A 25,374-nucleotide genomic window follows, 5' to 3' on the forward strand; every position below is an offset into this window, starting at 1 on the left:
GGAATCGAGATAGATATAGACTTTCATATATCAAAATAATCAGGATCGAAAAAAAATTTGATTGAGCCATGTCCGTCCGTCCGTCCGTCCGTCCGTTAACACGATAACTTGAGTAAATTTTGAGGTATCTTGATGAAATTTGGTATGTAGGTTCCTGAGCACTCATCTCAGATCGCTATTTAAAATGAACGATATCGGACTATAACCACGCCCACTTTTTCGATATCGAAAATTTCGAAAAACCGAAAAAGTGCGATAATTCATTACAAAAGACCGATAAAGCGACGAAACTTGGTAGATGAGTTGAGCTTATGACGCAAAATAGAAAATTAGTAAAATTTTGGACAATGGGCGTGGCACCGCCTACTTTTAAAAGAAGGTAATTTAAAAATTTTGCAAGCTGTAATTTGGCAGTCGTTGAAGATATCATGATGAAATTTGGCAGGAACGTTACTCTTATTACTATATGTACGCTTAATAAAAATTAGCAAAATCGGAGAAGGACCACGCCCACTTTTAAAAAAAAATTTTTTAAAAGTAAAATTTTAACAAAAAATTTAATATCTGTCAAGATTCAACTCCAGTAATGATATGGTGCAACAAAATACAAAAATAAAAGAAAATTTAAAAATGGGCGTGGCTCCGCCCTTTTTCATTTAATTTGTCTAGGATACTTTTAACCCCATAAGTCGAACAAAAATTAACCAATCCTTTTGAAATTTGGTAGGGGCATAGATTTTATGGCGTTAACTGTTTTCTGTGAAAATGGGCGAAATCGGTTGATGCCACGCCCAGTTTTTATACACAGTCGTCCGTCTGTCCTTCCGCATGGCCGTTAACACGATAACTTGAGCAAAAATCGATATATCTTTACTAAACTTAGTTCACGGACTTATCTGAACTCACTTTATCTTTGTATGAAAAATGAACGAAATCCGACTATGACCACGCCCACTTTTTCCATATCGAAAATTACGAAAAATAAAAAAAATGCCATAATTCTATACCAAATACGAAAAAAGGGATGAAATATGGTAAGGTAATTGGATTGTTTTATTGACGCGAAATATAACTTTAGAAAAAACTTTATAAAATGGTTGTGACACCTACCATATTAAGTAGAAGAAAATGAAAAAGTTCTGCAGGGCGAATTAAAAAACCCTTAAAATCTTGGCAGGTATTACATATATAAATAAATTAGCGGTATCCAACAGATGATGTTCTGGGTCACCCTGGTCCACATTTTGGTCGATATCTGGAAAACGCCTTCACATATACAACTACCACCACTCCCTTTTAAAACTCTCATTAATAACTTTAATTTGATACCCATATCGTACAAACTCATTCTAGAGTCACCCCTGGTCCACCTTTATGGCGATATTTCGAAAAGGCGACCACCTATAAAACGAAGGCCCACCCCCTTTTAAAAATACTCATTAACACCTTTCATTTGATACCCATATCGTACAAACAAAGTCTAGAGTCACCCCTGGTCCAGAAAAGCCCACTCCCTTTTAAAATACTCATTAACACCTTTCATTTGATACCCATATTGCACAAACGAATTCTAGAGTCACCCCTGGTCCACCTTTATGGCGGTATCTCGAAAAGGGGTCCACCTATAGAGCTAAGCCCCACGCCCTTTTAAAATAATCATTAACACCTTTCATTTGATACCCATATCATACAAACAAATTCTAAAGTCACCCCTGGTCCACCTTTATGGCGATATCTCGAAAAGGCGAACACCTGTAAAACGAAGGCCCACCCCCTTTTAAAAATACTCATTAACACCTTTCATTTGATACCCATATCGTACAAACAAAGTCTAGAGTCACCCCTGGTCCACCTTTATTGCGATACCTCGAAAATGCGTCCACCTATAGAACTAAGGCCCACTCCCTCTTAAAATACTCATTAACTCCTTTCGTTTGATACCCATATTGCACAAACGAATTCTAGAGTCACCCTTGGCCCACCTTTATGGCGATATCTCGAAACGGCGTCCACCTATAGAACTAAGGCCCACTCCCTTTTAAAATACTCATTAACACCTTTCGTTTGATGCCCATATTGTGCAAACAAATTCTAGGGTCACCTCTGGTCCACCTTTATGGCGATATCTCGAAACGGCGTCCACCTATGGAACTAAGGATTACTCCCTTTTAAAATGCTCATTAACACCTTTCATTTGATACCCATATCGTACAAACGCATTCTAGAGTCACCCCTGGTCCATCTTTACGGCGATATCTCGAAAAGGCGTCCATCTATAGTACTTAGGTCCACGCCCTTTTAAAATACTCATTAATACCTTTCATTTGATACCCATACCGTACAAACGCATTCTAGAGTCAACCCTGATCCACCTTTATGGCTATATCCCTAAATGGCGTCCACCTATAGAACTATGGTCCACTCCCTCATAAAATACTCTTTAATGCCTTTCATTTGATACACATGTCATACAAACACATTCCAGGGTTTCCCTCGGTTCATTTTCCTACATGGTTATTTTCCCTTATGTTGTCACCATAGCTCTCAACTGAGTATGTAATGTTCGGTTACACCCGAACTTAACCTTCCTTACTTGTTCTAGCTTACGAAAGACGTTTTTCAGAATTTTTTCAAATTTTTTCATCCAACTCAAAAAAAGTTATGAATTTTTAAAAAAACACCGTTTTTGTTTTCAAAATGCTATAACTTTTTCAAAAATTGACCGTTTGGGATCTTTTTTTTTTAAATATGTTTTTAAATGTACTTTTCGGAAAAAATACAAAAAAAATTTTAAAGTTTTTTTTTTAATTTTTCAGTTTTTCGAATTTCGCCATTTTTTTTCTCATAAAAAACTTCAATCCATTCTGCAATCATCCCACTAATCCCGGAGTGGGCCGATTTTTTTTTATATTTTTTTTTTATTTAATTGAAAAAAAATTTTCAAAAATAAAAAAAAAAATTTTTTATCAATTTTATTTATATAATAAAAAAATGTAAGAAAATGATTTTTAAGTATTCTTTTCTTTATATATTATGGTAATCTACGATTAAAATGACATATTTACTGTGTCAGTCATTAATCCTGAAAAGAATACTTAAAAATCATTTTCTTACATTTTTTGGTATATAAATAAAATTGATAAAAAAAATTTAATTTTTGAAAATTTGTTTTCAATTAAATAAAAAAAAAATCGGCCTACTCCGGGATTTGTGGGGATGATTGCAGAATTGATTGAAGTTTTTTATGAGAAAAAAAAAATGGCGAAATTCGAAAAATCTCGAAAAACTGAAAAATTAAAAAAAAAACTTTAAAAAATTTTTTGTATTTTTTCCGAAAAGTACATTTAAAAACAAATTTTAAAAAAAAAAGATCCCAAACGGCCAATTTTTGAAAAAGTTATAGCATTTTGAAAACAAAAACGGTGTTTTTTTTAAAATTCATAACTTTTTTTGAGTTGGATGAAAAAATTTGAAAAAATTCTGAAAAACGTCTTTCGTAAGCTAGAAAAAGAAGAAAAACTTTCAGCCAATTCTAAAGGGGTCGGGTTCAAAATTGGTCGAAATGGGATGGAATACCCCATATATATTATTAAATCAGTTGTCGGCATGGACTGTGATGCCGAGCAACGGGAATTGATTATAAGTGCTGTCGGAATGGACGTGACACACAACAAGTATGGCTGCGATATGTGGGAGGTTGGAAAGGACGTGATTACAAGCCACCCGCCCAAAGTTACTGGAGCTGGTGATATCTCAATATTTACTCAAGTTATCGTGTTAACGAGCAGACGGACGGACGGACATGGCTCAATCAAATTTTTTTCGATACTGATGAGTTTGATATATGGATGTCCATATCTATCTCGATTCCTTTATACCTGTACAACCAACCGTTATCCAATGCAAGTTATAATACCCTGTGTACAAGGGCAGCTGGGTATAAAAAGGCATCACCTTTGATTTAATTTCGCATTTGTATTCATGAAAAGTGCAAAAATTTCAATGCGTGTGCATGTGTGTGCGAAATTTGCGCAATTAAACGAGAAATCGCAAAATTTATTACCAATTACAAAAACAATTTTCGCATACGTTTCACACGTACACCTTCAAATACATGCTAATAAAAGTAGTTTTTGTTTGTGAACAAATGCGAGCAAATATAAACAATTACCGGTGAATGCGCTAATTTTGTAAAATTTATGCAATTTTCACAAAAGAAATTATAATGAAAGTTAGAGAGAGAGAAACCAGGGACGGAAAATAATAATTTTTTTTTCGGAGTCGAAAAATTCCTGGTCAAAAAATTGTCCTAGGTGAAAATGTTTGAGTTCCCAGGTATCCTTATAGCAATATCATGTCAAACCATGCATCCTTTTTATTTTTCGAACTTTTTCCATAAAAGTCCACATATAAAAGCAAAATCTGTATTTTTATTTTTTTAGTCCGGTAGAATTAGTTAAAGTCGGACTTTTAAAAATAAAAGTCCGGAAACAAAAGTTAAATCCGGACTTTTATTTTTTAAGGCCAAAATAAAAGTCCGGCTTGATAACAAAGAAACGGCTTATCCGAATTAAAAAAAATTGTTTGTTTCGGATAAGCCGTTTTTTTCTATGTTATCAAGCGGAAGTTTTATTTTGGCCTTAAAAAACAAAAGTCCGGATTTAACTTTTATTTCCGCACTTTTATTTTTAAAAGTCCGAGTTTAACTAGTTCTATCAGACTAAAAAATAAAAATTCCAAAATAATTTTTATCTTGATCCAAATATATTAAAAGACCAAAATTAATAGTTTTGCAAGGAACTATATTATAAAAGGAATAACAGTTTCGGCCCCTGAGAGTGCTTCATACTTTTATCTTAGAAGCTTTATAATTAAGTAGCTGTAGCTATTAAAATTTCATAGACTTAATATGCTTTTAATTCAGTCAAAAAGTAGGTCAACAATTTATTTTATTGTCATTTAATTTGCTTATCAATAATAATAAACAATGAAGTGCAATTTACTGGAATGAGATTGGACCTACGAACTCTCCCTTGACACTATACGGAACCCTGTACTCGATGTTATCACTTAGATAAGTAAAATCTATCGGATACACAAATCTGTGGCTTTTGTCAGCTCGAGAATACACGCCGGTTCATATTCTCTGCGAATGCGCCGCTCTGGCAAGGCAAAAACTCTCCCAACTATGTATCGCGACTCTTAATAGCCTCGTGATATGGATTAAAAAGCCTGCAGAGGTACTTAAATACATAAAACGCCTCCATATACAGTAATAGGTTGAAAGATCAAGCACAATAGATCTAAATGAAGGTCGTAGAGTATCGAGACCTTATAATGATTATAAGAGTTCCTGCAGAACCTACAAATTTTGGAAGAAAAACGCTCAAACTAAAGCCTGAAACCATTTTTTAAACAGCTACAATGTGGCTAGAACAATCACAGGGGCTACAACAACCAAAGAGTATTAAGCCAGTCGGTTCTATATATTATAAAGTTCACATATCTCATTAACTAGAGCATGTAATTAATAGAAACTTCCATCTACATACAAACAAATACAAAAATATTTATGTACATACTTACATATGTACTCATTTATATCATTTTGAATGTCAGTGGTTCAATATTTGTAAGTACTGCTGTAACGCTGACAATACCGTATCAAATTCGATCACTGACCTTCCATTGATCAAACCAACTACACCTAAAAAAGCTCAAAAAACAACAGTAATAAATACATTTATGTATTAAATGACCGAAACACGAGTTATTAGCCAAGTTAACCAATAGTGGAATTGGGTCGAGTGCTACAATAATTGTTTGGTGGTTTTTGAGCTGCCAAATACTGAAGGGAGGGAAAGAAAACTATGCAAAAAAAAAAAAAGACAAAAACGAATTGCGCTGACAAGCAAACAAAACAAAAACTATATGAATATGGATTTGTTAAATAGCTGAAGCAATAAAGTGATGAATTGAGAATTTGCTAGATCGGTTTATTACCAACAATTTAATTATTTCTTAATTTAAAATAAGTAAATGATGGTTACGCGAAATTGAGGGCTTTGTTGGCCTTAAGATGAGATTCGCTGTGGTTAGATGCCCATTTTTATGTGCAGTAGGTACAATTAATTTTTTAATAAGTGTGTGCATGTCGAAAGCTGCTCACGAAACAAACAGCAAATGATTATCCCGCTCGGCTCTCACACCTACTCACTGAGAGCAATCTTAGACCTGACGATGTGACCAAGCAGTGGGAGTATATTTTTCTCTCATGACGTCCTGTGCTGCTCATACCATAGGTTCCCAGCGAGCCCGCAAAAACAACTGGTATAATGAGGAATGTCGTGCTACCTCGGAAAAAAGGACGCTGTCTGTAGGGCCCCTCTGCGTACGAGCGCGGCAGCGCGTATTATAGTGAGGGGGAGAGGGAAGAGAACCCCCTTTTTAGTAGGAAAAAACTTGAGACAGAATGGCGTGAGTACGAGGAGCTTCAGATACTTGCTGGTTGGAATAATTCCCAAAAACTCCTACCAAAAAAATTTAGCTGATGATGGAGGATTTTAAGACCTGGGCAGGTTCCTGTAGCAATGATAATGGTCACCTGGTAACTGGCGTACAGAATGTGCTTATGAAATGATAATGGCAATATCCTGTTCAAATACGGAGGCGAATATTTGGTAAAGAGCATACATCAATACCTATTCAAAATATGTTCGGATGAGCGCATGCCTCAAGATTGGAATTTAAGTGTGTTCTGCCCAATCCGCAAGAAAGGCGTATAAGGTTCTATCTAGCATATTGTGTAAAAGACTGAAGACTAAAGTCAACGAACTGATTGGACCATATCAGTGCGGCTTCAGAGCGTGAAAGGAAGTTGCTTGTATGCTGCTTTGTCTGAATCTAATTTCGCTGCAAAATTAATAAGGCTGTGAAAAATTACCTTAAGCAACACTTATCCGAGCCATTCGACACCAAATGAGGCCTCGCGCGATTTATTTAACCTAACGCTGGAGAAGATAATTCTAGCAGCACAACTAAACCACTGCCACTGATGATGGCACAATCTATTATACGAGCGTACAATTGCTGGCGCATGCTGATAATTTTCTATTATTGAAATTGCTTGCTCTGAATTAGATAAAGAAGCAAAAGGGTGTCTTACGGTATATGAGGACAAGACGAAGGACTTCCTGTCATCTAAGAAATAATCGGGACATTCGCGCCTTAGCTACAATATTACTGTTGAGGAAGGACTTCGTCTATTTTGGAACCAGCATTAAGCCTAAAAACAATGTCAGCTTAGAAATAAAAAGGGAATAACTCTTGCCAACTCTTGGGCTGAGTAGGTAATTGATAAGTATTGTCCGCTCTCGACGACAAAAATCACGCTCTACAACTCGCTCATCATACCTGTGCTGATGTATGTTGCGGAATCATGGACGGTGTCGAGAGAAGATGATATGGCTCTTGGATTGTTCGAGGGAAGAGTTATCCCGAAAAGTTATGGTCCTGTCTGTAGTGCGACTATCGAAGGAAGTATAGTGGTGAGCTGTGTGAAAACTACGCAGATATGATGTTAGTGCAGCAAATCAAAATCCAAAAGTTTTACTGGCTAGGACTTGTTATACGAATGGACTAAGGCGCTACAGCCAAGAAATTTTTTCAGTCGACACCGCAATTTGGAAGCAGCAGAAAAGGGAGACCTCCACTGAGTTGTGAGAGGCAGGTGGAGGTAGACCAGACCTCCCTTGGTGCTCCCAATTGGCGTCAGTTATGGCGAAACCGGGATAGCTGGCACGCATAGCGGGCTACGAAGCGGCTAAAATCGCTTAGATGGTTAAACTGATATTCAAAATTTGCCAAGGGCCAGATTGTAGCTCCAGAAGGTTAAGCTTTCATTTTCTTATCATGATGCGCTCTGATTCGCAAACACCCTCTTTTGAGGGTTTATCAGAGCCTTCATCGAAGCAACTTATTAGGTCAGACGTTCAGATGCTCAAACGTTCACAAAAAAGAATAGATAAACTAAATAAATGTATTCCGAACAATTTTATGTAGCTTAAGTAATGCCTAGATAATAATTGCTGCGATAATTAATTATTTTGGAGCCTGCCAGCATAAAGTATTAATTTCCGCTTGACTATCTGATCTCAAACTTATGTTTTTGCACGAATTTTGCGGTGCTCCATATATGTGGTTGTATGTCTGTATGGGCATATGTATATTTTTATTAATTGAAGTATAATTATAAATGCAAATATTTTCATTTGAAGTCATGAAAAACTGTGTGAAAATAAAGCAAAAAATTTTCAATTTTTTTGTGGATTTTTTCCATATTTTTATACTCAGTTGAGCAGAGCTCACAGAGTATATTAAGTTTGATTGGATAACGGTTGGTTGTACAGGTATAAAGGAATCGAGATAGATATAGACTTCCATATATCAAAATCATCAGGATCGAAAAAAAATTTGATTGAGCCATGTCCGTCCGTCCGTCCGTCCGTTAACACAATAACTTGAGTAAATTTTGAGGTATCTTGATGAAATTTGGTATGTAGGTTCCTGAGCACTCATCTCAGATCGCTATTTAAAATGAACGATATCGGACTATAACCACGCCCGCTTTTTCGATATCGAAAATTTCGAAAAACCGAAAAAGAGCGATAATTAATTACCAAAGACAGATAAAGCGATGAAACTTGGTAGGTGAGTTGAACTTATGACGAAGAATAGAAAATTAGTAAAATTTTAGACAATGGGCGTGGCACCGCCCACTTTTAAAAGAAGGTAATTTAAAACTTTTGCAAGCTGTAATTTGGCAGTCGTTGAAGATATCGTGATGAAATTTGTCACGAACGTTACTCCTATTACTATATGTACGCTTAATAAAAATTAGCAAAATCGGAGACCACGCCCACTTTTAAAAAAAATTTTTTTTTTAAGTAAAATTTTAACAAAAAATTTAATATCTTTACAGTATATAAGTAAATTATGTCAACATTCAACTCTAGTAATGATATGGTGCAACAAAATACAAAAAATAAAGAAAATTTCAAAATAGGCGTGGCTCCGCCCTTTTTCATTTAGTTTGTCTAGGATACTTTTAATGCCATAAATCGAACAAAAATTTCCCAATCCTTTTGAAATTTGGTAGGGGCATAGATTTTATGACGTTAACTGTTTTCTGTGAAAATGGGCGAAATCGGTTGAAGCCAGGCCCAGTTTTTATACACAGTCGTCCGTATGTGCTTCCGCATGGCCGTTAACACGATAACTTGAGCAAAAATCGACATATCTTTACTGAACTTAGTTCACGTACTTATCTTGGTATAAAAAATGAACGAAATCCGACTATGACTAAAGTGGGCGAAAATTACGAAAAATTAAAAAAATGCCATAATTCTATACCAAATACGAAAAAAGGGATGAAACATGGTAATTGGATTGGTTTATTGACGTGAAAGATAACTTTAGAAAAAACTTTGTAAAATGGTTGTGACACCTACCATATTAAGTAGAAGAAAAGGAAAAAGTTCTGCAGGGCGAAATAAAAAACCCTTGAAATCTTGGCAGGTATTACATATATAAATAAATTAGAGGTATCCAACAGATGATGTTCTGGGTCACCCTGGTCCACATTTTGGTCGATATCTGGAAAACAACTTCACATATACAACTACCACCACTCCCTTTTAAAACTCTCATTAATAAATTTAATTTCATACCAATATCGTACAAACACATTCTGGCGTAACCCCTGGTCCACCTTCATGGCGATATCTCGAAAAGGCGTTCACCTATAGAAATAACTCCACGACCTTTTAAAATACTCATTAACACCTTTCATTTGATACCCATATCGAACTAACATATTCTAGAGTCACCCCTGGTCCACCTTTATGGCGATATCTCGAAAAGGCGACCACCTATAGAACGAAGGCCCACTCCCTTTTAAAAATACTCATTAACACCTTTCATTTGATACCCATATCGTACAAGCAAAGTCTAGAGTCACCCCTAGTCCACCTTTATGGCGATATTTCGAAACGGCGTCCACCTATAGAACTAAGGCACACTCCCTCTTAAAATACTCATTAACACCTTTCGTTTGATACCCATATTGTACAAAGAAATTCTAGGGTCACCCCTGGTCCACCTTTATGGAGATATCTCGAAACGGCGTCCACCTATGGAACTAAGGATTACTCCTTTTTAAAATACTCATTAACACCTTTCATTTGATACCCATATCGTACAAACAAATTCTAGAGTCACCCCTGGTCCACCTTTATGGAGATATTTCGAAACGGCGTCCACCAATAGAACTAAGACCCACTCCATTTTAAAATACTCATTGACACCTTTCATTTGATACCCATATTGTACAAACGCATTCTAGAGTCACCCCTGGTCCACCTTTATGACGATATCTCGAAAAGGCGACCACCTATAGAACGAAGGCCCACTCCCTTTTAAAAATACTCATTAACACCTTTCATTTGATACCCATATCGTACAAACAAAGTCTAGAGTCACCCCTGGTCCACCTTTATGGCGATATTTCGAAACGGCGTCCACCTATACAACTAAGGCACACTCCCTCTTGAAATACTCATTAACACCTTTCGTTTGATACCCATATTGTACAAACAAATTCTAGGGTCACCCCTAGTCCACCTTTACGGCGATATCGCGAAACGGCGTCCACCTATGGAACTAAGGATCATTCCCTTTTAAAATACTCATTAACACCTTTCATTTGATACCCATATCGTACAAACAAATTCTAGAGTCAACCCTGATCCACCTTTATGGCGATATCCCTAAATGGCGTCCACCTATAGAACTATGGCCCACTCCCTCATAAAATACTCTTTAATGTCTTTCATTTGATACACATGTCATACAAACACATTCCAGGGTTTCCCTCGGTTCATTTTCCTACATGGTTATTTTCCTTTATGTTGTCACCATAGCTCTCAACTGAGTATGTAATGTTCGGTTACACCCGAACTTAACCTTCCTTACTTGTTATTTTATTATATGAGCGCTTGTTGATGATGGCGTTGACAACCTTGTATGGCAGATGAACAAGTGCAAGTTATTAAATAAAAAATGTTCATACTTTTTGTCTTTTGTTTATAATAATGTACATTTATTGTTTTAGAGAAGCTGAACTTTTTATATTAAAACCACACATGCTCATATATTACAAAGATGGTGTAGTATGAGTGTAAGTTTGTATTGCTATGATGGCTATAATGAGGTGGTGGCTAGGGCCAGATTTTGAATTGAAGTTAGTCACAATGGCAAATGCTATTTTTAAACAGTTTTATTTAGCTTGACTTGACAGGGTGGACGGCCGGTCGTCATGAATTTTGTAATTTGAAATTTAAGTAACTTCCCGATAAGCTATAAGCTTGAAACTTGGAATATAGTTCAGAACCCGATGACAATGCAATAATAAGAAAAAAACTCCGATAGGTGGTGCTTGGATCGAAATATTTCAAAAAATCTATTTGTGGTCCGATTTGGTTCATATTTGGAACAAATATTACATACATGAATAGAAAGCGACCTATGAAAAAGCGCCGCTAGGTGGCGCAAGGATCGAAATATTAAAAAAAAAACGTATTTGTGGTCCGATTTGGTCCATATTTGGAACACATAATACATAAATGAATAGAAAGCGACCTATGATGTCCGATTTGGCTCATATTTGGAACAAATGTTACATACAGTCCGGTAGAAGTGACATCAAAATACTTTGGAGTTCGAGAAGGGACAAGCATACGTGGCGCAAAGTCGAGTAAAGTCTTTGGAAGGTTTATGTATTGAAGACTTAGATTGTAACAAATTGTCAGGAAAGAGTCCATGTAATAACGAGTCACTAAATGAACTAAATAGAAAGAGAAATAATAGGCAATTAAATAAAGACTAAAAACTTGAAAATAAAATAATTAAAAAAAATTTTTGAAGTTAAACGGTTATTGAAAACATTACTTACATGAAGTAATAATAATACTAAAAGCTAGAAAATAATGAGGTAAGTCCTAGGTACTAGTCATCACACCCCTCATCAATCTAGGGCGTTGCTCAGACAATTAAATAAAAGCGTTGGATTCGTCAAATTTCTATTGATAGTCATAAGTCAAATTTCTATTGATAGTCATAAGTAAGACCAACTGAACCTTAATAAGGTCATGCCGCCGTTGAGCCCATGCCCAAATTGTTGCTTGCAATGATTCTTCATCACCTCAGTTATTCGGCTACTACCGCAATCGTTTGCCCAACTGTTTTCGACCACTGTAGGAGTGACCTCCAACACCGTCCCCAACTAGCCATCGTATACTGATAAATCAGAGATCCTTGGCTACCTTACAATCCACGCTGCTATTGTAATTCAAGTCATTCAAGCATCTTAGGCCGTATTATGGGCCCTCTACTCTACGCTGTAGTGACTTACTGCTACCGCGGGCTTCGAAAAAATCCTCCTCATACATTGACTATCGGAGAAAATAATTTCTGTGCAGTATCTCAAGGTTTAATGGAATCAAAAAACAACGCCTTCAACTTTCCCATTCTCACCGCGATTAAAGTTCTGTGACTCCGATACCTTTCGAACTATTCATCAAATGTCCAGCGAACTCTACTACAACTGCATCTCTAAAGAAAAGAATATCAACTTGGAAGACGTTGCATAGTTGTAACTCTGAAGCTTCGGTTATAGACCATCTTATAGCGGAAAACACTGCCAGCATCGATACTTGAACACCGGAACATAAGGACATCGATGGAGAAGGACGCGATGCCTTCGTCACTTTTAAATTACAAGCTCAAGCTAAGGCCGAGATCTTGTACCCTCTCTTGACAGTATCTACTGCTCTTTGTGTCTCCTTTTGTAGCCCACCCTGCTGCGCAAGCTCTGTATGTTATTTTAACAGCTGCGACTGTGTGCTGCTTAGTCATCTGAGTCGATTTTAAGTGCATCTCAATAAGTTATCCAACACCTTGGGCAATGTCTCACAACAAACATAGCTTGACAACTCACCTTAACAAATATTAATAAAAAACAAAAACAAATAAAAATTCATCTTTAGCACTTAAAGCAAATGACTCATTAATAGGGTCATTATTCACTTCTCATTTAACAATATCTACTTACATACTTCTGTATTCATACTTATATATTACATACGGACTTTATCTCCTTATATCTTATACTATATAGTATATTAATTAAAATTCCCATATCTAATTTCATAATTTTGGTTTTTTTTCAGAAATTGGAACAAGAAAAACATGTTCTACGTCAAAAGCTCGCCATTGCCGAAGAGGAGAGCGATCAACGTGTTCTTGAATTACAATCTGATCTGAATGAACTTAAAGATAAATTGCAAGCACAAGATAATGCAATACGTCAAGCGGAAAAGGAGAAGACAATACTTATTGATGAGTTGACACATCAGAATACGCGTCTGACTGAACAAATACAGGAAGCACGCGCCACCGAACTGAAATTAATGTCTCAGGTACAGGAGCTAAAGGATCAGTACAATTACAGGAATACCAGTTTGCAGGTAAGATAAGAATATTAATGAGGAATACTTTGTACCGTGGGAGAAAATAATTGTGCGCTTTAGCCGACTCTACATTCAAGATTTGTAAAAGTTACTCTTTGATGTATTCTCATTCTGAGGGAAATGTTATTCATGTTGCCTGCATTGACTTTTTGCGACAACCGTACGATGGAACGGAATTGAAAGTTGAAAAGAGAACTTAACCATTTTCGGAATCACCTTTTTTCGTGGGTTTCCATTATGAAGATCTCAAGTCTAACTTCGCACAGGAGTTAAAAATCATCAAAATAAACATCTCAGCAGCGTTTTTGGACTTTTTTGCTACACCGTAACCGAAGCGATTTGATTGAGTTTAGGTGAATCATTCAATTCATTCAATACTTAGCCGACTTCACGATGAATTTACCACATGATCCTTAAGTAACAGAGGAATTGTATCGGAAATAGAAATTCCCCTTTTGTGGCGCCTACCCATAGTTAAACCAATAACGTTGGTCAAGCGAAGCGAATAAATATTTCAAAAGGGATGAAACTGTCTCCAAGTAGATATCCTAAATGAGTCCGTGTTAAATTGCGCCCTACTTGCTTAACGAAACGATCCTAGGGAGCTGTTTTTTGGCAGTACTCCCTACAGCTTTCCCACGGCTTCTTCACGTTGCGAAAACAACAACTAAATAGACGTCCGCCCCTAAAAATTGCGAAATCGAGCATTGATAGACAATAACTCTTACTTGAATACCCAGAAGTAAGTAAATATGATCCCGTGACATCAAGCGCGGAACAGATCTTACTGACAAATCATTTGGTGTTCTCGCGTCACGTAATACAAGAGCGTCGCTTTTATCGGAATCCTGCAGTATTCTTCATATGGTCATTGTTCTTGAATTCTGAAGACAAGAGTTTTATACCGCTGTTTTAACCACAAATTTTTTTTGCGGTTAAGATAAAAACAAAAGATTAATATTTCCATCAATTTTAATACAATTCTCATAATCTTCCGTTAACATAACCCCACTGGTTGTGCCGTAGTCCATTATTTTGAAATGGAAAGGACTTGTATAAGAGTGGATCAGAAAACCTATATTGATTATCGGAAGCACTTTTTGCTAATTGCATTTTGAGGCCTAAGGAAAATATCAAAGGACAAAGAAACAGGTGAGAGTGACGAATCAATTCTCTTACATAGACATCTCTGTCCTTAAATAAATATGAGAAGTCTATTTGTCATAAAAATGCTCCCAATGGATGTGTACCATTTCGTGCAAGTGCAAAGGGAGCGATGTATGCCTCCGTCGTTCTCCTCAAGAGTACTTCATGGCAGGTGCACTTGAAAACAGACAGTCGCTAAAAGAACTGTCTGCACTCCACTGTATTGTACTTGAGAACTACGCTGTCAACGACCAGTCAGGAAGATCGTCGAACAGAGCTAGGCGTACCAGTTGCGAAACTTGGTAAATGCTGGCACTAGCTTTTGTGCGACTTTAGTATGCCAGCTTTGAAGAGAGTCATTACTATTAATCGTATACATTTAAATGTTCTAGTTATTATATCAACAAGGCACTTTCACCTGGGGCTATAGGGAGAGCACATGTGAATCTAGCGAATGACTTATTTAGGGCCGAGGAGGAGATAAGAATTGTTCACCACTGTTTTTTTGAGATGTTCTGCTTTGACCAAGGCACATACTTCATAAACTATTTAGCAAAGATAGTAACAGCCAGTTGAATTGCACTTCTCTGTTGTACGGAGGGTCTGCCACCATAACTTTACCTAACCTATCATTATTCTCCGGGCATGATATTTTAAAGTACTCCATAATTTTTAGTAGTGTGTCAGCCGCATACAACCGACAGAAACCCCGTTGGCAATATTTTGGATTACTTACATACAACAAGGCGCGCCAGTCGCTTCTTCGCTGGGTTAACTGGCGCCAATTGGTCACAACAAGGGAAATAAAATTGTTTTACACCTGGTCCTTCCAAGGGAGTAGGACCGCCCTCTTCCCCTGCTTCCGTAGGCGGGTTCTGATAAAAATACTGTAACGAATTTTGGGAAATTTCGCTTATTCCAAACCTTCTGCTAATGTTCGAATCGCTAATCTATTGAATAAATAACTCCAATATTCAAGAATGCAAAATGGTCTTATTAGACTACTTTGAGAGTACTTCACAATAACACTTATACTTCACAACCAATAGCGTGCTTAAATCAAACTGATTAGTCATGCCTCAGCTTGCGCTGCTTTTATACTCTCGGTTTCCTCCTTCACCCATTTCTCCTAAGGTCTAGTAATTTTGTGAACTTCATGTTTAGTTACCAGCCATATACATGTATATTTGTAGACTATGGCCATATGCGTGTGTATATGTGAGTACTACTTTGGCTGATGGTATCTCTCCATTGCCTTGTATGTATGTGTGAATGATGATTGCTTTGTTTCCGTACATACGAGTGGCTGCTCAGTATCACCTTAGGGATGCTAGTATCACTTAGTGATGTTAATATTCGTCACAATACTTTCTAAGTAAGAAACCTTTTTTTAACGGAACAGTATTGAAAGTTCTATAGACTCTCTTTGAAGGAATGTCTGAACTCCTACAGGTCTTTTTATAACTTAGCTTGGTCATTGGGACTATACGAACCCACAATAATCTTCGATAGCAACTTACTCTACCGATCTTATACTATTTCTTAGGAACACGTTCACAGTCTGGAATCCATTAAAACCGAGTTAAACCTCACTACGGAAAAACGCCATGATCTTGAGAAACGTTTACAACAAGCACAAGATGAAAAGGAATCGTTAACGTCAGCACTTGAAGAGGCTTCTGATAGAATACATATGCTAGAGAGACACGCACGAGAGCAGGAAACGAAATTAGAGGTAAGCTTAGTTAAAGCACACTGCCTGATCTTTGTATTAAGTAATAATATCTTCTTATTCTTTATAGACTACACTGCAAGCATTTGAGAGATCTCAGCGTGAAAATAATGTACTCAGCGAGCGTTTGGGAGCCGTAAGTGTCCTATATAACATATACAGCGTTTCTAAGTAGATTACAATCTCAATTTTTTACAGGACAGCAACTCGAGTACGCAAAGCAAGAAATCTTTACAATTCGAAATGGAATGCGATGAGGATGTGTCAAGTTTTTCCGATGGTAAACCCAGTCAAATATGCATTGAGGCACGTTCTGTCTATATACAGTTGAAATCGCTGGTAGACTCACTAAAAATTGGCCACGATGATGACTCAGGTAATAAGAAGCAGAGATAAAGAAAAACTAAATTGAAAACTTTAACATTCTCCATTCCCCCCCCCCCCCCTCCCCCTATCCAAACAGGTTTAAATTCAGACATATCACTGGATTTGGAATCCATGGATAACACAATTTCAACATCGAGTCGCACTGAAGGCGGCAGTCATACTGAGGCTATTGAATTTCGTCCCGGCATGCTATCAACAATGTCTGACGAACTAACACGTCTGCTACTAAATCTGGATGCTGGTAATTTCAGAAAAATGCTCGATCAAACACGTAATTTGGTATTAGAGCAAGAGGACGAGATAAAGCGTAGTCAACAATTGATACAAGAATTAGAATCTAAAGTAAGACAATTTTATGAGAGAAAAAGTTTAATTTGAGTATTTATTTAAATTTCTTGTTTATCACTCGCACCAGCTCACTGTTACCGATGTTGAGCTGCAAAATGTCAAAGAGGAACGCGATCAGGCACGTGGCGATCTTATCGATCATAGCGATCGTGATGAAATGTTGGCTAAAGCACAAAAAGAGCGCGATGCGGCGAATGAACGACGCACAAAAGCTGAAGTTGATTTGGCTAGAACGCGCATAGATTTAATGCAGGCCAATAGCCAACTGTTGGAGTCCATACAACAGAAGGTTGAGTTGTCACAGCAACTCGAACAGTGGCAGGTAAGTGAGAAGGGACTAAGAAGAAGAATATATATTTTTAGTGGGTTATTCAATATCATTTTTCCTCTCCCCACACAGATGGATATGGCGGAGCTATTGGAGGAGCAAATGCGTTCGAAACTTATCAATAATAGTCGTAGGGCAGCGCCAGCCAGTACAAATGCAAGCACAGCAGCGGCGTTGGCGAAGCGTGTGTCCAGCTATAAATTCTGGAGCTTATTTCAACGGTAAACTGAGCACATTGTGGAAAATTTATGCTACTCTAATTATACTAATGTAAAACAGGGTCTTAATAATTTTTGTATTGAATGCAAAAAATATTTTTTTTTTTCATTATTTTTTAATATTTATAAACAAAAAAGTTATAATATAGCAATAGAAGACATGGAAATTGATTATCTTCTAACTTTAAAAATAGTGAAATAATTATGGCATTTTTATACATAACAAGAGCATAAAAAATTAAGTATAAAAACATATACAAAAACTTTATATATATTATCTTATGTAAGCCACTTACTTTTTTTTTTTTGAGAATAAAAAATTTGTTCGTAAACTTAGTCTTGAGGCTATGAATTTCGCATACGCTTTATTAACTTTAATTGACAAAAAAGCTAACAAAAAGTAATAACAATATTAAAGAAAACATTTAAAATTAAAAAAAGCTAAAATAAAAAATTTTATATTAAAAAAAAAACTATAAATAATATAACAGTACATACTTTGAAGTTGCAAAAGAAAAAACTTTTAACAAAACGAAAATATTTACAATAGCAGTATCAATTCAGAATAGATAATAAACACACATATCGCTCTACATATATTTAACTGTCATGTAATTTAACAGCATGCTGTAAGCTAACAGCACTGCCGTAAACTATTAACATAATTCCGTCATTACTTTATTTGTTTTGCACCACAAATTTGCAGAATCTTGAACACTAACAGAAAAAAAAATATTAAAAATAAAAAAATTTAATGTTTTAGTAAAATTTTTTTATTAATATAAATCTTTATACATACATACATACAACTGTAAAATAATTGTAACCGTAAGCCCCTTAAGTGCACTAAAAAAGACACCATTATCAAGCATCGCGCAGCGTGATGTGATGTTGTGATATGGTGATGTGATTTGTTAATTGATAGATTGTTTGTTTTATTGTAGTTGTTGTTGGCATACGCGCAAGAGATTTTTTATAAAACATAAACACATTGCCACAAATTCTTTAAAAAAATTAACAGCGAATAAAGATCCTACCTATATAATAACGGTAAAGTTAAGCTTTAATTTCTCACGTACTTGCCTTAACGCTGACAATGAATCAAAATTTTAAAGTCAAAGTTGTAGATTTGTTTAAAAAGCAAATATCAACAACAAAAAATGCAAAATTTTTACTTAAGATTTTATGCATGTAATGTAATGTAAATAAACAGACACCTTACAGAACTAAATAAATAAATATATCTTATGATTTCAATCAAAAAAACACTGAAAATGCTGATGATTTTACTTTCTAATTGAAAGACGAATAATTAGAAGATGAAGACGGAGATAATTGTGTATTTTATATTATGTATTTTATAGCTACCTTTTTGCAGATGAAGACACAATTTTATTCAAGGTTCTATCATTAACGGTGCAAGCGCTACGTGAGATATCGGGTTAATCGATACATACTGACGACTAAACCGATTATTGAGAATATCTCTTCAACCAAGCAAAATTTCCAAAACATTTTTGTTGCAATATGTGGCTACCTGCCTGTAGATTGAAGCACAACTTCATTCAAGGTTCTACCGTTAACTGTTAAGGCGTTAAGTGGGTTAATTGGTTTTTCGATAACTACTGCCCACTTGTGTATATCTCTTGAACCAAAGCAAATGGTAAAGTTTTTGTTTTTGTAATATATAGTTACGCACTTTTAGATTAATTCACAATTTGAAATAATGTTCCGTCACTAGCCCTTCACGTCGAAAACAGGAATTATCGGTCCACGATTTACCAGTGCCTAAATCATCATATATGTGTTAAACCAAAGAAGAATTTTTTAAAACTTTGTTTTGTGTTATATAGCTATCTAAATTTAGATTCATCCACAATTTGTTAGAAAGTTCCATCATTAACCCTTCAAGGCGAAAATTGCTACTTAACAGTACACAAATGACCCAGCACCTCAATTGCCTTATATCTCTTGAACCAAGAAAGATTTTCGAAACTTTTTGTTTGCATTATATAGCTACTTATCTGTAGATTGATCCACAATTTGATCCAATGTCCTATCATAAACGGTTCGAGCGCTACGTGAGATACCCGGCCTATCTAGAACTACTAACTACTAAACCGATTATTGTGTATATCTCTTGAACCAAGCAAAATTTCCAAAAAAAATTTTGTTGCAGTATGTGGCTACCTACTTTTAGATTGAGGCGCAACTTGATTCGAGGTTTTACCGTTAGCGGTTTAGGCGTTAACTGCATTAATCGGTTTTTCGATTAATAGTGTCCATTTCGTGAACCAAGCAAAAAGGAACCCCGATTCAAATCGTGTCGTAATCTGCAAATAAGTACCTATATAATGCATAAAAAAAACTCTTGCTTGGTTGGAGATATATGGGGTGATGGGTCATTTGTGTACCGATAAATTCCCATTTTGCCTTGAAGGGTTAATGATGGAAGCTTAGGTCAGATTGTGAATTAATCTACATGTGCAAGAGCTTTGCCATTTGCTTTGGTTAAAGAAATATACACAAAGGCACACTAGTTATCGAAAAACCATGAATTCACTTAACGCCTTAACCGCTAACGGTAGAACCTTGAATGAAGTTGTGCTTCAATCTACAAGTAGGCAGAAACATAATACACCGTAAAAATTTTGAAGCTTTGCTTGGTTCAAAAGATATACACAATAAACGGTTTAGTTGTTAGTAGTTGTAGATAAGCCGAATATCTCACGTAGCGCTCGAACTGTTTATAATTGGACTTTGGACCAAGTTGTGGAATAATCTACAGTTACGTAGCTATATAATGCAAAACAAAGTTTCGAAAATCTTTCTTGGTTCAAGAGATAAGGTAATTTAAGTGCTGAGTCATTTGTGTACTGATAAGTACCAATTTTTGTCTTGAAGGGTTAATAATATAAGTTTATGTCAAATTGCAGATCAATCTACAAGCAGTTGCCTATATAGCAAAAACAAAATCTTTACCATTTGCTTTTGGTTACTTATCGATAAATGACCCAGCACCAAAATTTTCCTATATCTCTTCTACCAAGCTAGAGTTTTTTTGCATTATATAGGTACCTATTTGCAGATTACGTCACAATTTGACTCAGGGTTCCTTTTTGCTTGGTTGACGAAATGGACACTATTAAGCGAAAAACCGATTAATGCAGTTAACGCCTAAACCGCTAACGGTAAAACCTCGAATAAAGTTGCGCCTCAATCTAAAAGTAGGTAGCCACATACTGCAACAAAATTTTTTTGGAAATTTTGCTTGGTTCAAGAGACATACACAATAATCGGTTTAGTAGTTAGTAGTTGTAGATAGGCCGGATATCTTACGTAGCGCTCGAACCGTTTATGATAGGACATTGGATCAAATTGTGGATCAATCCACAGTTAAGTAGTTATATAATGCAAAAAAAAATGTTTCAAAAAGCTTTCTTGGTTCAAGAGATATAAGGCAATTGAGGTGCTGGGTCATTTGTGTACTGTTAAGTAGCAAATCTCGCCTTGAAGGGTTAATAATAGAACTTTATAACAAATTGTGACTGAATCTAAATTTAGTTGGCTATATAACATAAAAAAAAGTTTTAAAAAATTCTTCTTTGGTTCAAGACATATAGGACAATTTAGGCACTGGTAAATCGTGGACCGATAGTTCCCGTTTTTTTACTAGAAAGGCTAATGACGGAACTTTATATCAAGTTGTGGATTAATCTACAAGTGGGTACCTATAAATTGCAAAAACAAAAACTTTACCACTTGTTTTGGTTCAAGAGATATACACAAGTGGGCAGTAGTTATCGAAAAACCAATTAACCCACTTAACGCCTTAACAGTTAACGGTAGAACCTTGAATGAAGTGCTTCAATCTACAGATAGGTAGCCACCACATATTGCTAAAAAAGTGTTTTGGAAATTTTCCTTGGTTCAAGAGATATTCTCTATAATCCGTTTCGTGGTTAGTATGTATCGATTAACCGGATATCTCACGTAGCGCTCGAACCGTTTATGATAGGACATTGGATCAAATTGTGGATCAATCTACAGGTAAGTAGCTATATAATGCAAAAAAAGAGTTTAAAAAAAGAGTTACGATAAACCTCCATTTTGCCCTGAAGGATTAATGATAGAAGTTTATGTGAAATTGTAGATTAATCTACAAGGAGGTACCTATATATTGCAAAAACAAAATCTTTACCATTTGCTTTGGTTCAGGAGATATACCCAAATTGGCAGATTTATCGATAGACGAATTAACTCACTTAGCGCCTTAACCGTTAAAGGTGAAACCTTGACTGAAGTTGTGACTTAATGTGCGATTAGGTAGCTACATAATGCAACAAAATAATGTTGAAATTTCGCTTTGTTCAAGAGATATTCACAATAATCGGTTTAGTCGTCGGTAGTTATATACAAGTATCGATCCTCTTTGGTATGAACGTCATAAAACTAGACCAACATTTTGAAAGAAAGGGACGAAACGTTTATTTTTTAAGGATAGCACTGTTTCAAAGCGGAATGCCAAAGCACAGTTTATGTCCAATGGTTGCAATGGCGGATAAGAAAAGAAACCGCCTCTCAAAATCATTGAGTGAAACTACTGTATGCTGTGGTTCGATCCACACTTTGTTGTGGACACAAATTTATTTTTTCATCTTGGCCGATTCCTTAACATTAAATTTCGGTACACGATCACGTTTAGCCAAAATTTTAGTCGAAGACTCATCCACATTTATATTGCTGATAACGGCATTAATGCGACGCTCAATTACACCAACAAAGAGTCTTACATTGTGTACGGTTAAAACTGTTTTAGAGCTTAGCACATTCAAGATAGGGGCATCGTCACACGACAAAAGTCTGGAATAGTTAAATGTAGAAACTCCATATATTTTTAAGGCATTATAAAAATTGACTCACTTGAATATATCCAGTATGCCCTGCAACATATGATCTAAACGAGTATTAAGCAAAACTTTCCTTTCGCTTGTCTCTACAGCTTCAGCTGCAATCTTTTCGAGCTCATTATTTAAATAATCCAAAGCCTCGGTTTTTTGTTTCAGTTGTTTTTCTTCGTGCTCAGTCTTTTGACGCTCTGTAGGTATAAAATAATTGCTTTGGACTATCTTTCCTTTTAAAAAATCTTAGTTCTTACCAATCTCTTCACTCAATTCCTGTGTTGTGTCATTCAGTGTCTCTACCTCGTGACTCAATTCATTTACATAGTTGAAAAGCGCAAAATTTTCCTCCTCCTGCCGTTTGAATTGTGCAGCCAAGGAATCAGTGTCCTCGACGTCGTATAACTCCTTAATATCATCTATGATCGCATTATACTCTTCCAATTGCCTTTCGTAGTTCTCTTTCAAAGCAAGCTTTTTGTTGGCCTCGCGTTGCTCTAACTCGGGATTAATACGCTTCTGACCTTTAATGTCGAAGAATTTCTGCAGTTTTGCATCATGTTCCAGGCGACGTTGCATTTCACGCATTTCCTTTGGGAAAAGAAAGAATTGTGTATGAATTATAATGAAAAAAAAACGGTTGTAAATAACCATGAGATTTGTAAAACGATGATGGAAAGTTAGAGACTTTTAAGCTGCTCATCTCAGGGCGATCTATATCAAGCCTAAGAACCTACTTAGTCAGTTCCCCTCACCTGGATATGCATTATCTTCTCATTTTCGCTGCGATCCTTGAGTACTTGCAATTTATTGCAAAGTTCCTCGCGTAAATCGAATGCCACAGTCGACTGGTCTATCAAGTCCATGATAAGTTTTTTCCCCTCATTGAACTGGGTAACCTTGGACTGCCACATGTCGTTGAAATTGGCGCTAGAAGTATAGAGGCAGTAATTTTGGGTACCAGTTCTAATAACACGTAAACTTTACCGATCCTGTAACATGTGATTTATGGAATCACGTAATTTACAGTTCTCTGTTAACACATCACTGCACTTCTTATTCACCACATCCAGACGATTCTCCAATTTGACTATGCTCTGTTGAACTTTTCCAATATTTTCTTTGTAACAACTATCCGTTACTTCATTCTTGCGTAGACCATCGATTTCCTTTTCAACCTATGAAAGAAGATGTGGTGTGAGATTAACTATTTCTTAATATTTGATTGCGAAACTACGCAACTTTTTTGATGTGTCCTTCCAATTCCCATAGCTTTACACGTTCGCCTTGCAATATTTGCTGTAGCTCCGTATTTTGTTTTTGTAAAAAGCTTAAACGCTTCTCTCTCTAGAAATAAAAAAGTTATCAATGGCAGAAGTTTCATCTATGGCAGAAGTAATAGATCAATGATTTGGTGGGTATAGTAATACTTTGATACATGGAGACCTTTTACTGATTTGGGAAACGCTCTTTTGACTATATGTTTACTTTATGACAGGGTGTTTAGGAAAGGTTGCAGTATATCTATAAATTTGAGAAAATCCCAAATTATATTCTGTAATCTCTGGAAGCTCTTGTTTGCGCTGTAGGTATTGTAAGTTGAGCATGGACCCCATGCTCCCGAGATGCCCACAAAGACAATCGAACATATTTAGATTTAGGCCGAGGAAGTGTTTAGTCTACAAGCAGAGAAATGTTGGCAGCGTAGGAAACACTTCTGAGTCTTTAGGGCACCAGCTTATCTGGGGAAAAGGCTATTGTTGTTGTTGTTGTAGCGATGTTACTCCCCCGAAGGCTTTGGGAGTGTTATCAATGTGATGGTCCTTTGCCGGATACGGGTCCGGTACGCTCCGGTAACATAGCTCCATTATGGTACTAGCCCGACCATCCCTACCCCACCCCCAACTTCCATAAGGAGCTTGTGGTCGCCTCGTCTGTTAGTGAAACGGGATTCGCCGCTCTGAGGTGAGGTTGACAATTGGGTTGGAGAAGCTATATATTGCGCTACACAACCCATTGAATCCCAGAAAAAAACTATTCTTTTGTATCTATAGAAACAGATATCCGTAAAACAGTAAGCGATGCTTTTGGTTGAATTAGCGCATCGAGGTTTCACTGTATTATTCACCAAAGTTCACTTACATTTGTATTTTTCCTTGCATGTGTTCCACCTTCCAACGTGTTCATCTCATCTTTCAACTTTTGATGTGCTTGTTGCAAAACCGTTATCAAGTGATTCTGTTTTTTCAACTCCTTAGCTTTTTCCTCCAACAAACTACGTAGCTCCAATTGCAGAGAACGATGCTAGCCAAAAAAAAAGTAGGAAGTGCTTATATGGGTACTTTTTTTGAAAGGTACGTCACATCTGTAATTTACTTGTCTCTGCAATCTCTCCAATTCCGCTGCAGCCAATTGGTCCAACTCGCTCTGGTCCGCCATATTCCATCTATAAGTAATTGGAGTAACTTCTGATTGTTCAGTATTTTCTATAAAATTTGTGTATGGCCCCTAAATACATTGTTATGGCAACGAAATGTTATTCACCACCAAACAACGACAGCAACTGGTTCAATGCATGATACCTCGAAGGATATTCAAATACCACAACGCAAACAATCAGATAAACACAGTTATAGGGATAGCAATGTTTGGGTGCTAAACACTCGTTGCCAGGCGTGATCGACAGAAATCAAACACCACGACTACAGCGAATCCAGTTTCACTAACA

General features: G+C 36.3%; 2 protein-coding genes across 14 annotated transcripts in view; one reads left to right on the forward strand and one right to left on the reverse strand.

Annotated features, from left to right (window-relative positions):
- Positions 1–19,011, forward strand: part of LOC137252105 (bicaudal D-related protein homolog) — a 120,420-nt gene extending 101,409 nt beyond the window's left edge. For all 13 annotated transcript variants that reach the window (XM_067787339.1, XM_067787345.1, XM_067787346.1 and 10 more), the window contains exons 3-9: positions 13,287–13,583; positions 16,279–16,467; positions 16,535–16,600; positions 16,663–16,840; positions 16,928–17,193; positions 17,267–17,521; positions 17,600–19,011. In XM_067787339.1, coding sequence (XP_067643440.1) covers positions 13,287–13,583; positions 16,279–16,467; positions 16,535–16,600; positions 16,663–16,840; positions 16,928–17,193; positions 17,267–17,521; positions 17,600–17,752 — 1,404 coding nt within the window. In that variant the 3' untranslated portion in view covers positions 17,753–19,011. The remainder of the gene's footprint in view (positions 1–13,286; positions 13,584–16,278; positions 16,468–16,534; positions 16,601–16,662; positions 16,841–16,927; positions 17,194–17,266; positions 17,522–17,599) is intronic.
- Positions 19,012–22,341: 3,330 nt separating this feature from the next.
- On the reverse strand, positions 22,342–25,136 carry Ccdc114 (Coiled-coil domain containing protein 114). Its single transcript, XM_067757715.1, has 8 exons — positions 25,023–25,136; positions 24,789–24,950; positions 23,889–23,993; positions 23,634–23,824; positions 23,402–23,576; positions 22,904–23,237; positions 22,669–22,843; positions 22,342–22,608 (listed from the first exon to the last, which is right to left on the reverse strand). The coding sequence occupies exons 1-8, from the start codon at positions 25,083–25,085 to the stop codon at positions 22,392–22,394; spliced, it is 1,422 nt and encodes a 473-aa protein (XP_067613816.1). The 5' UTR covers positions 25,086–25,136; the 3' UTR covers positions 22,342–22,391.
- Between the last annotated feature and the right edge of the window lie 238 nt (positions 25,137–25,374).

This window comes from Eurosta solidaginis, chromosome 5 (genome assembly GCF_040869045.1).
Source record: "Eurosta solidaginis isolate ZX-2024a chromosome 5, ASM4086904v1, whole genome shotgun sequence".
Classification (NCBI taxonomy): Eukaryota; Metazoa; Arthropoda; class Insecta; order Diptera; family Tephritidae; genus Eurosta; species Eurosta solidaginis.

Excerpts from the sequence above, each read along its gene's own strand:
- Ccdc114 (XM_067757715.1), bottom strand. The coding sequence starts at position 25,085 with ATGGCGGACCAGAGCGAGTTGGACCAATTGGCTGCAGCGGAATTGGAG. Across the intron at positions 23,994-24,788 it reads ATGCAAGGAAAAATACAAAT|AGAGAGAAGCGTTTAAGCTT; the intron begins GTAAGTGAACTT and ends TTTTATTTCTAG. Across the intron at positions 23,577-23,633 it reads AATCACATGTTACAGGATCG|CGCCAATTTCAACGACATGT; the intron begins GTAAAGTTTACG and ends CTATACTTCTAG.